The sequence below is a fragment of the Telopea speciosissima genome, chromosome 9 (genome assembly GCF_018873765.1).
Source record: "Telopea speciosissima isolate NSW1024214 ecotype Mountain lineage chromosome 9, Tspe_v1, whole genome shotgun sequence".
Classification (NCBI taxonomy): Eukaryota; Viridiplantae; Streptophyta; class Magnoliopsida; order Proteales; family Proteaceae; genus Telopea; species Telopea speciosissima.
The window spans coordinates 13,043,416-13,055,889 of NC_057924.1; the positions used below are offsets into that span (position 1 = coordinate 13,043,416).

The 12,474-nt window shown below is 37.0% G+C and overlaps 1 protein-coding gene across 2 annotated transcripts; it reads left to right on the forward strand.

Annotated features, from left to right (window-relative positions):
• The first annotated feature begins 21 nt into the window (after positions 1-21).
• Positions 22-8,723, forward strand: LOC122640756 (E3 ubiquitin-protein ligase AIRP2-like). 2 transcript variants are annotated; one of them, XM_043834001.1, is made up of 5 exons: positions 22-300; positions 1,982-2,132; positions 2,233-2,299; positions 2,398-2,632; positions 8,151-8,723. In XM_043834001.1, the coding sequence occupies exons 1-5, from the start codon at positions 221-223 to the stop codon at positions 8,359-8,361; spliced, it is 744 nt and encodes a 247-aa protein (XP_043689936.1). In that variant the 5' UTR covers positions 22-220; the 3' UTR covers positions 8,362-8,723. The 2 variants fall into 2 exon arrangements, with proteins under 2 accessions (XP_043689936.1, XP_043689937.1); XM_043834002.1 differs by having other exon boundaries at positions 23-300; positions 1,977-2,132.
• Positions 8,724-12,474: the final 3,751 nt, after the last annotated feature.

Here is a 12,474-nt window from a genome sequence, read left to right on the forward strand (position 1 = left end):
AATGTGAAAAACTCCCTTTCCGTCCACGTGGAATCGATGGCGGCCCTCGGTTTCTGGTCTTCTCTTTCAAAAACAGTAGAAAGAGTAGAAAGGAAGAACTGAGGAAGGCTAAGTAAGGGGGAGAATAAGAGAGAATAGGGAATTTTTCACTGCGAAAAAGGATCGTTTGATGACTTCTAATTGATTGATTCCCACTGTTACGAAGTTTCAGAAGAGGGAGATGTACCTGGCTTCCATGCGAAAATCTTTCAAGGATTCTCTCAAAGTTCTTGAAGCTGATATTCAACATGCCAATACACTGTAGGTTAATTTAATTTTTAATCTTGTTTTTCTTCGTTTACTGGTTTTTTCTAGTGGTGGTTCTTGAATTTCTCTTTTATGAGAGCTTCCCCCTCTCCCCCTCGTTTGCTTTGACTTTGTGCTTGGAATTAATAACGGTTACAGTGAGATAGTGCTTCATGGTTTAATCTATGAGAACTTTTTCTGATTGAAGTTTCTGCCTTCAAGCCTCAATGGGTTCTTCGAATTTGCATTTTTTGCTCCAGTTTTTTTTTTTTTATTTATGTTCATCCCCACTCCCTCTTAAACTGGTGGTTGCTTTTGAGTTTTGATCACAATATATCACTTTTTGGGTGCTTGCGTTAATGGGTTTTTTCTCTTGTTTCTCCTTTTTTTGGGTGTGTTTGGGGGGGGGGGGGGTGTTGGGGTGGTGGTGGAACGGTTGCTCATGCTTCCTTTAAATGGTCCAGAGCTGTGTTTTATTTGGCTCTATTCGTTGCTGAGAGAACCCTCTCCCCTTTAATATATCTGTGCATTTGAAATTTCTTCTGGCCAAGTAAGGTTTTCTCACTAAGAATTCTCAGCTTTCCCTGCCTATTCTCTTCTGAAATTACCTTCTAGTTCTATTGTTTCTTTATTTGTTTTTCTTGTGCTGTAGCTCATTAGGATGTTATTTATGTATTTTGGTGCTATATATACTTTTTACAATATACTTAAGGGACATTATTTGCTGTGGATACCCTTGATATGATTGGACAATGTGATGATCTTTCTGGTGTATTAACCTGCTTTTATGTGGACAGATTGTTTCTGGTTTAGTATAAATAAGATGATTGGATGGTCGTCCTTTGTTAGTTGAGTTTTGGAAAGTATAGGTTTGAGTGCTCTTCCCATCTCTGTATATCAATGCTGCATCTACTGCCTTGTTATCTGTGGAATGTAAAAAGTGCCAACTTAGAATGCTGGGCACTTAAATAAATTCAACTCAACAACAACCTGCTAAACCTTTTTTGGGGTTGGTTATGCGAATTCTGTTCCCCCCATTCTTCTCTTGTTAGAAAACAGAAGACAAAATTGTTTCTAGTAACTTTGACAAGTTGGAAAGATTAAGCTGTCGAAGAATGCATTACTTCTCCTTCTCCCCTGGGACTCCCACCATTGATTCCACTCTCTGTGGTTAGTAGAATCCATGGTTGCCAGAAACAAGCATACAGTACGAGGAATCATAGGGCTTTCAAATGTTGGAAGTGAGAGGAGAGTTGTAAATATGTACCATGCTGTGGTTTGGTAGGCCTTCCAAGAAAAACACATGAATGCAAAAGTATATGCCTACATACATAAGACTGAATTCCAATGGTGAGAAATACATTTACTCTTACACCATTGATGTTTACCCTTTCGTCACTCTATAAATGTTCTTTGGTTAGTTTGAAAATGCAATAAGATGCAATGGTATCTATCATCTTTCCCATAGTCTGATTCCAAGTAATTATATTTCAAATCTACTTTACTGCATCTGCTTTTCTTACACAGTATCTTTTGTTCCCTCTTTAATTTATTAATATATATATTTTTATATATATATATATATATATATATATATATATATATATATATATATATATTTACTCTTATCAGATATCTCAATTAAGTTTGCTGTTTTTCATGGTGCTGTTTTCTAATCTTGTAAGGCATAGTGTAGGGCGTCCGATTTTCCAAGGGAATATGATGGTGCCTGTGTTCAGATGCGTTTGTCGTATAGTCCTGCTGCACACCTGTTTCTTTTTCTAGTGCAATGGACAGACTGCCACCTTGCTGGTACCCTTGGATTGTTAAGAATCCTAATTTATAAGGTTGAGGCCTATCTCTTTAGATGAATTAGTTCCTAAGAACTTTTACATGCACTTTCAGTCACATATTTAATCCACCCAAGGAACTCACTTAATGCTACAGGTTTATGTGGATGGCACAACTACCATGTCAACCCATGAAAGGAAAGCAAGCATTAGGGAGTTCTATGGTATACAACAGTCATGACTAAATTTTCATCTCGCTATTAACATAGTTATTCACTGTGGAGTCTCAATTTTTAACTTCTTAGTCCTGTTTGCTTTTCAGGTGTAATATTTCCCTCTTTATCGCAACTTCAAAGAGGGGTTACTGATATGGAAGATAAGAAGCAGAAGGCAGTCTGTGTGGAAAGGTACAGGAGGAGAGATGATGACGAACGCAAACAAATTTCAGAAGTAGATGTTGAAAGAGAAGAAGAATGTGGAATTTGCATGGAGATGAATAGTAAGATTGTCTTGCCCAACTGCAGCCATGTTATGTGCATGAAATGCTACCGTGAATGGTATGTCTCTCTATCTCATCTATGCACATGCATGCAAATTTTGTAACTACACTTTCCAACTTTTGCAAATTTCTGAACCCTGTGGACTATTTGCACTCTCCTAATGACCCGAATAATCAGATTACAAATTTTATTTCCGCATTGATGTGTGCATGTGTCTTCTATTCAATGAGGTTTCAAACTCTTCTTCCTGCATTTATAATTGTATTTTACATGAGAAAAGTAACATATTTTTGTGATAAAAAAGTGCATTCTGGTAGTCCCAACAGACCTCTGAAATGATTGCAAACAGCCTCCAAATCCTTTTGGAAGCTCATGTTCAAGAACCCTTTCTCTAGGCACAAGAACAAAGCTCATGCCAGTGGGCTCATTTAGATGAGATAACAGTTGTGCCGATCAGGCTAGGCATTCAATTAGGGGGCCTGACAATTTAAAGTGTAAGTGCAATAACAAAGAAACCACATCCACTTTCGCGTAATTATCTTGTCTAACTGCATAGGTACCGAGGAAAATGCAGCATGTTTTTCTATGCCATATTCCAAGTTTCCATTGTGGCATTATATTTTTTATGTTTCTTTTCAGAAGTCAAAGTATTATATTAGGAGGGTGGGTAAGTTTTGTTTGGGATGTACAAAATTGGTGACCCAGCAACTAATACAAAAATGAGAGTGCAGCCTTTTTTGGGTCCTACTAACCTAACCTAAAGTGACACAAGCTACACACCTCACAAACTTGGTGTGTGGTAAGTTACTGCACCAGTCCCACTTACTAAGTGAGTCGTCGCAAATAAATGAAAATGACCATGAAATTTAAAGTGTAAGTGCAATAACAAAGAAACCACATCCACTTACTCTTAATTATCTGGTCTTACTGCATAGGTACAGAGGAAAATGCAGCATGTTTTTCTATGCCATATTCCACATACGCTTTAAATTTCAATTACAAAAAGCTAATATTTTGGTCAAATCTCCAAAGTATTCCAAAATTTCAAACACCAGATGTATACATTATACCAGTTTCACTCTACCTGCAAATGACCAAAATTATGCAAAATTTATTGCCATGATTGTGCGAATGACCATATAATTTTAGAAGGTGAAAGGAAATGACTAAAAACAGGTGTAATTTAACTACTGTAACTAAATCATTACAATGTCTGTAATCATAGTTTTTTTTATGAGGCTTATTGTGTTAGAATATCTTTTCTTTTTTGCCTCTAACGTAATATGTAAACATTATTGATGCAGATAACTCACATAAATGGGTCTATTTTATTAGAAAAATAAGCCTTGGGTTTGTTAATGCAGGGTTTTAAGTATCGGTAGGTATCGATACGCTACTTATTTTTCAAAAAGAAATAAAATTGTATCGACCAATACGGTTTGATACAGGGCCGATACAACCCGATGCAGTCCAATACAGGTAAGATACGCATCCTTTGAGCCTGCAAACAGAAATCGTGAGTGAGATATGGAACTGAGAGCAACCGAAGTTTTGGAAACTTGTTTTTCTTTTTGGTATGAGTTGGAGGAAATCATCTAACATAAAAAGACTCTAATCTTCACCATTTCAACAAGTTTTGGGGACTCTGATCACAGATCGAAACAGAGTTGGGCGAAAAAGTGGGAAAGTTGCAGATCTCTTTTATTTTTTTGTGCTCAAATCTCTTTTTTTCTTACCTTTTTTTTTGTTATGCATTACTAGATTAGGTAAAAATGACTCAAATCCTTGCATCAAGCTGTTATGTATTTACATCTTGCATAATAAGGTCTTTTATGCTTCAAAACTGTATTTTATATGTATCATAAGCACATCCATGCATTTTTTAACCATTTCCATGCATATATTTTAGCGTATCTTGCGTCTCTCCGATACGATAAGATAGGATACGTCTCTTAAAATCACCCCTCCGATATGATACCCGATACAAATACTTAAATCCTTGGGGTTATGTATTTGTTGGGCCTTTGATCCCATATTTTTTTTGTTATGCATCACTAGATTAGGTAAAAATGACTCAAATCCTTGCATCAAGCTGATATATATTTACATCTTGCATAATAAGGTCTTTTATGCTTCAAAACTGTATTTTATATGTATCATAAGCACATCCATGCATTTCTTGACCATTTCCATGCGTATATTTTAGCGTATCTTGCGTCTCTCCAATACGATAAGATACGATACATCTCTTAAAATCACCACTCCAATATGATACCCGATACAGATACTTAAATCCTTGGAGTTATGTATTTGTTGGGCCTTTGATCCCATATTTTTTTTTTTTTATGCATCACTAGCTTAGGTAAAAATGACTTAAATCCTTGCATCAAGCTGATATATATTTACATCTTGCATAATAAGGTCTTTTATGCTTCAAAACTGTATTTTATATGTATCATAAGCATATCCATGCATTTCTTGACCATTTTCATGCGTATATTTTAGCGTATCTTGTGTCTCTCCAATTTCCTATATGGAATATACAATAAATAAAGATTCTATCTATATGGAATGTACAGGAAATATATCTAAATATCTTGTGCAGTTGGAGATATCTTGTACAGCTAGAGATCTTGTATAGCTGGAGATGAAACGGTAATGTTAGGAGATACGTCTCTTAAAATCACCCCTCCGATATGATACCCGATACAGATACTTAAATCCTTGGGGTTATGTATTTGTTGGGCCTTTGATCCCATATTTTTTCATTGTAATGAACCACTTTAATGGACCTAAAATATGGGTAGAAGGTAGGCATATAGGCTTGGGCTTAGTTAGTTCTTTTTAATTTTAAGTTGCTTAATAGGCTTTGTGATGCAAATCCTAGCCTCCTCGAATTGAAGAAGCCACCCTAAGCCTAGGGATTTAGTAGGAGCCTTAGTGTAATTTATTTTAGTTCTATACTTAGTTTTTATTTTGTGTTTTTAATTGAACCGGTTTAAATTGGTTGCATCCAATTGGTTCAATTGGTCTAATTTAAGTGAAGTGATCCTATTGGCTAAGAGGTTCTTATATACTATTGGCTAGTAGAGAATCTTCTTTTATTTTAAGTAGCTTAAGTTGTTTTTAAGTCATTAGGACTCTATTTTGAGTCTATTTCAGTTTTCTAGTCAGTTTAAGTTACCTAATAGGTTACGGATTGGGTTAGGCCATTCCTTTTTAGTGTCTAAGTCTAATTTTGTGTCTTTTATATAAGGTTCTAAGGGGGCCAAGTATTGAATACGAATTTTAATTAATAAAAACTCAGCTTTATGCTTGCTGCCTTTGTTACTGCCTTTGCTCCATCGTGAGTGTGTCTTGTGAGTAATATCAAGGTTGCCTTGTGAGTAATATCAAGGTGAAGGGATTGGTGGATCTCCAATCGACACCTTGCATCTTGTAGATCGGGAGGTCCTTCTTCTTCTTCAATCAAGCTTCCTCAACTTGTTGCTACTGCAGATCTGCAAATCCGGTGAGTTGTTTGTTAATTTAGTTATTCCCTTCTTCCTCTAACCTAATCCACACCCCACTCCTTCCATCAAACCCTAATTCTCCATTAAACCTGCACTCCTACCTCAACTAGGACTCCCTCATAACTTCAGATCTGTCCATCAATTCCAAACCAAACTTCTAGCCTATATCCTCCACACCTCTCCCTACACTCGACCTTAAACCCAGTCCATAATCCCCACTATAACCCCTCCATTCCTTCACTCCATTGAACCTAGAAAACCTGCAACTCGATTCTACCCAACTGCAGAATTTTAAACCCTTCCAAACCCTAATATTCTTATGCCATTAAAGCCTCCTAGACCTGCCCATTAATACCGTATAAATTCCTTTCCCAATATCCAACCCAAACCCTAGGAATTGACCTAAATCCTAGTGCTGTCCATTCGAACCAGCAGCCCCTTTTGTTATTTGATCCTGTTGTTTGGCTCCTAGTAGGTCTCCTACCTATCTAGGACTACATTACTTTGAATTACCTCACCTTGCGTGGAAAGTTTCCTTTTATTATTATGCTTCTTGTTTATGTTGCTTAACAATAGGATTTTACTTTCCTATTCAGATTAGGAATATGCTTAAGTTTTTATTAATAGCTTGTAAAGAGCCAAGGCTCATAGCCGAGTTGACGAATAATAAAATTGAGTTTGCTTCAATAGAGTGCTGTGTGATTCAGTAGAGGGTGGGAGATCCTTGGAGGACAGTGAGATTCTGATCCTTGTTCTTGGTGGGAAGCCATTAGTTACCTAGTTTTCTTCTTATATTCTGTGTTCTCTGCAAATCAGCTGCTTCTTTGTTTTCTTAATCAAGTGATCTTGGTGTTCAATGTTTTGTGATCTGTTTTGGATTAAATCATTCTTCATTCATCTGCTATTTTATCCCATATTCTGTTTGAGTTAATCTATAGCTGGGAAGGTGCTGTTATAATATCCGGCCGCTCTGTTTTAGAGCTATTTTCTGTTAGATTTGAAACGTCACCTGTGTATGATCTGACCTTCGACCAGGGTTTGGTTTGGATCAGATCACTTGATCTGCTGCTATTGGTTTTCTCCTCAAATCTGTCCTGTTCTGAACTGAAGTTTCTTAAAACACTTTTAATCTAACCGTTGGATCTGATTCATCTTTTGGGGTTTGAATTAGCCAGCCAAGAAGGGAACTCGATTTGAATCTTAGGCTGATCTGACATTCTGGTTGTAATTAGAAATCTCTTATTTTCTGAATTTTCTGTTTCAGATTTAATCATTCTTTAATAACTTTTAATCTGACCCTTAGAACTTTGTTGTAGTCTGTGGATCATCCGTCCTATTTTTGTGGGCAATTGTTAGAGTTTGACCTTCATTTGAGAAGGTTGGCTTTTGTTGACTTTTCTAGTCTGGGTTACTTGGGATCTTGTAAGGGAGGTGTTTAGCCTGAACCTAGGGTTCATCCTACCTAACCCCACCAATTATGTTCAGGGAAAAACAAAATTTACAGAAGGAGCTCGTTTTGATATTCCATATCAAATATTACTCTGTGATGGTCTCTGATATTTTAATATTGCCCTTTAAAGTGAAATCCTTGCTCTGAAATATATAAATCAATGCTTGAAATTTCATTTTCCATATATTGAACTACAAAACTAGAGCATATCAAACTGTTGTGTTGGTGGGTTTTCTTTGTTGCCAGTGGTTATTATTTGTTGTTAATGTATTGCCTCCAAGTTTAAGAGCTTTGATTTAAATTCAGTTTCTTGCCTTAATACTACTCCAGATGAACCATCGGTATGAGGAGATCTTGACAAGTTACAATACCTTAACATTTCTCTTTGACATTCAAAAGAACATGATTGATTGTATGGAAATTATCTTTTGCGGGGCCTTGAACATGTAGTTTGGATGATGTCCTCACCATTTGAATTACTGCCATCTTCTTCTTGTGTTTTTTTTTTTTTTTTTGGAGTAATAGATGAACTGAGGTCATGAACATGAATGCCATCTTCATTTATCTATTTATCGATGATCCGAGAGTAAAGTTATAGTAACACATTTTGCAGGCATTCGAGATCTCAGTCATGTCCTTTCTGCCGTGACAGTCTTAAGAGAGTAAATTCATGTGATCTCTGGGTCTTCACTGACAGCAGGGACATAGTTGACATGGCAACGCTTACTAGGGAGAACCTGAGGAGACTCTTCATGTACATAGATAAGTTGCCTCTGGTCATCCCCGATACTGTTTTTGATGCCTACGATTCTCACGTGAAATAGTCCACTTGGATTTGAACTCACTGTTTCCTTAATCTTCCAACTAGCTGTAGCTCCATGCTCCCTTCAGCATAGTTGCAGCTGAAATCCAAATCCACTTTGGTTATCATAGGTAGAAGATTAGTAGTGCTTCTTATTTCTTTTATTCAAACATGCCTTGTTTATTGAGGCATGAGGATGAAGGATGAGGTCCGTCCATGAGAAGTGTCTAAATTGTATTTAGGGACCATATACATGTCTGTACAGCTTGGGAGCTTGCCCATAAAAGCTATAATATCAAATCTCACCACTATATTTACCAAAAACTATTGGACTACTTGGAAAAAAGGCCAATGAATTTGAGTTAATTGGGGTGATGAGGTTTTCATTTTCCTGGATGAAACTGCACTGGACATGACTGTAGAGGTCTCTTGTGTGGTCTTTCACTATTGTCATTTCTTTACTTGTAGACATAAACCCATTACCTATTATCTGATTTTTTTTTGCATATGTTGGAGAATAGGGTTTTAAACATTTTTCATCCAAGATTTTAAGCCCTATGTAGCATTAGGATATTCAGATATTATCAAACAATAGAGGCTTAAAGTTATCTCATGTACCACAAATGCAATACCTTCTAGGGAATACAGCTCTAGAAAGCATCCACAGGGAAAAGAATAGGTACCAGTGTAGCAACCCTTGTGCAGAACTTGTGAAGACTCTTCAAACTAAGAAACAACAGAGAGAAATCTCACTCGTGTGCAAGAGAGAATGGGGATCTCTCTAGTGTCAAAATAGGAGAGAGAGAGAGAGAGAGAGCTCTCCCCTGTCTTGAGTTGGCTCGGCTCAGTTTCTTCTATCTGGCTGCTTATTTATAAGTTCTGACATCTACTAATTCCTACATTACTTTATTAACTCAAGAATCACATTGGGTAGTTCTGCCAAATAGTCATTACATGAGCATATATATATATTTTCAAAGGGCAAGAGATCTCTACTTGGTTGCATGGTCTCTACACAAGCGTCTGGGCCATTGGGGGAATACGGCTGGGTATCTACCTTGGGGGCAGAGGTGTCATTTCATTGTGCCTTGTGAGAGAGTGTAGGAGACACCACCATCTGGGATCCTTTTCCATTTCGAGAATAAAGATAGGGAGAGGGTTATCTGCCTGGCAGCGTGGCCCCAGCGGCAGGCCAATCACAGTGCCTGTGGGAGCATAAACAAGGGTTGGATTTTTCGGATTCACAGGGTGGGAGGTCATTTTAAACAAAGGAGCCGCATTGCCAAACAAGGTTCTTTTCCCCATAAAGATATTCTCACTTAAGGACATCTAAAAGGAGATATAATAGTTCAGCCCTTAAAGTAGATAGTTTTTTTCTTACAATTAAGCCCATCCACTTTATAATATCACGTATCGGACCTATAAGCATGAAATTCATTACTGTTACCATTGTGATCCATCTAAACTAGGGATGTAAACGGATTGGATTTGGCTCGGATATGGATTGGATTCAGATATTTCCTGGCCGAATATGGATACCTCTAAATGGATTCGGATACCGATCGAATTCGGATTTTCGACCATCTGTTTACATCTCTGCTTTGTGTAATCAGGACCTTCCTCCCCCTAGCGGATACAATCCATTGTCAATCCGTATCTCGTAGATCATGATTCTCTTTTCCTCATATTCTAGAACCTGATGAATCTTCAAAAACCCTCAAGATCATTATTTACTTTATTTTTTTATTCGGATTTTTTTCTGACGGATTTTTATCGGAGTATTCGGATTTTTTTTTGGATATCTCTAAACGAATACGAATATCCCTAAACGGATACAAATGCGGATCGGATTCGGATTTTTCAGATATTCATTTACATCCCTAATCAAAACACCATAAACAGAGAGTTTGAACTATCAATTAGATATAGAACAAATTAACTCAGCCTTATCACAACTAAATGGAGTTGGCATCATGGATTATTGTTCTCCAATCAACTCTATTTAAAGCAATGCTTGTAACTATGCATGTCTTTCTTCACCACTTGCCCTAGATTCATTTTAGGGCTACCCCTGATTCTTTAGCTCCTTCAATTTGAATCAAATCATCTTTTCAATAAGCCTCTGTTGCATATGCTTAGCCACCTCAAAGCGATTTGCTTGCAACTTTTCATGTATTGGAGCTACTCCTAAATTAGTTCGAATTTATAATTTTTTTATTTAATATTTTCTAATTTTATCACTCATTCATCTCAAAATCCTCATTTTAGCTACATTAAGTTTATTTATATTTCTTTATGAAAAAAAAGGCTTGTTTATAAATTGTTACTTTTACCACCCAACACTCAGTTTCATACATCGTTTTTTTTTTTTTTTGGGGATGAGGGGTCGGGGGGTGGGGGTAGGTAAAAGAGATGTTTCATACATCATAGTTAGTTGATAGTTGTCCTATAAAATTTTTCTTCGAGCTTTAGAGGAATATATCATTCACATAACACTCTAGAGAACCCCCCCACTCTTTCATCCACCTTAATTTAAATATTTGTGAATATAATCATCTGTTTTTTCTTTCTTATTTATGATTGAATTTAGGCATCTAAAATTTTCACTTTGTGATATTTCCCTATCATCTACCACTCCACTTTCCGTCCTATTGTTACTAATGTTACACACCATATATTCTTGTTTTTGTTCTCTACTTATATGTACTCTTTCTTTCATTATCTAATATTTTAAATAACCAATTGGGTTGGGTTGCACACACTAAAATACTAAATCCAAGAGCCTAGGCCATTTAGAAAATCTTGAGTGTTACAACCTTCAGTATCATGGGCATTTAGTGGGTAAACAGTCGTCAAGAAGGCCCAATAAGCCTACGCATTCTATTCCGACGAAGGGTATCCCCTACAAATGCATGTGTGGTCCACTGGACGGCAGGGATCTGTTCCATCTTTTTCTAATAAAAAGGTTAGGCTCTTCACTGTCAAGGGAATTTGAAACATTTCTCTTCTTATTCTGTTCCCCCACCAGTGCAGGAACAGAAACCTCCAGCTTCTTATGGGATATCGCTAGGGGTGTAAATGAATAGCTGAAATCCATTTCTGTATCCGTGTTCATATCCATTTAGCATTATCCGAATCTGTTCGAAAGTTAAACGAATGCGGATACAGATAGGCTGTAGCTATCCGAAAAGTTATATTTACATGTAAACCGATAAAATATCCGTCCGTATCCATTTAGTACTATCTGAATCCGTCCGAAAGCTAATCGGATGCGGATGCGGATGCGGATGCAGATATAGCACTATCCGAGCCGAATCCGATCCGTTTACATCCCTAGATATCGCAACTTAAGCCCAGTTATACCGGACTCAACCCAACCTAGCCCAACCCTGATTGGCCTTGATTGGGTTGGGATGGGTCAGGTTGGCCCCGATTGACCTTGGCAATCCCTATTTTTTTCCATTTCAGGGCGAGGCAAGGCCGAGCTAGTCATGTTTTTTGATCATATGTATGATATTGTTATATATAATTGTATATTTTATATTTACATATACAGGTCCTGAGCCTGGAAATCTCAACCCTAGCCCAGCCCGCGTGTTGAAAAGCCCAACCCAGGCTCCGTCAAACTCATAATGGGCTTGGATGGGCTCAGGCTCGTCGGGTCAAACTTGCACCCATAATTTTTCCTATAATCAATGGAGATGAAACCCCGATTCCCATGATCCAAACTGATGTTTTATGTTACTTGCAGTTTCTGTTTTCTTTTACCAGCAAAGTTTAAAAGCTCAGAGTCAGGTAAAGGATCATTCTTTGGCATCCATGGTCCAATTAAGTTCCTCAATCAATGATTTGGTCAAATATGATTCCTTGCCATGTTCAAACCCAATCCCAATTGATATATACAAAACAAATTTTAGAACCACAAATATTTTCCTATTGGCTGTGTTTGTTTTGGCGTAAAATTCGTCATGTTGAAAAGTGTTCCGATGTTTGATATTTTTATGGAAAAAAAACATTGAAAAACTTTTTAATATATAAAATTTTACATTTACAAAGTAAAATTTTACGTTAAAACAAATGGAGAATTGGAACAATTTGGGTTCTGAAAGGGAGTCGTGGCAACTTTAGCCCTTAC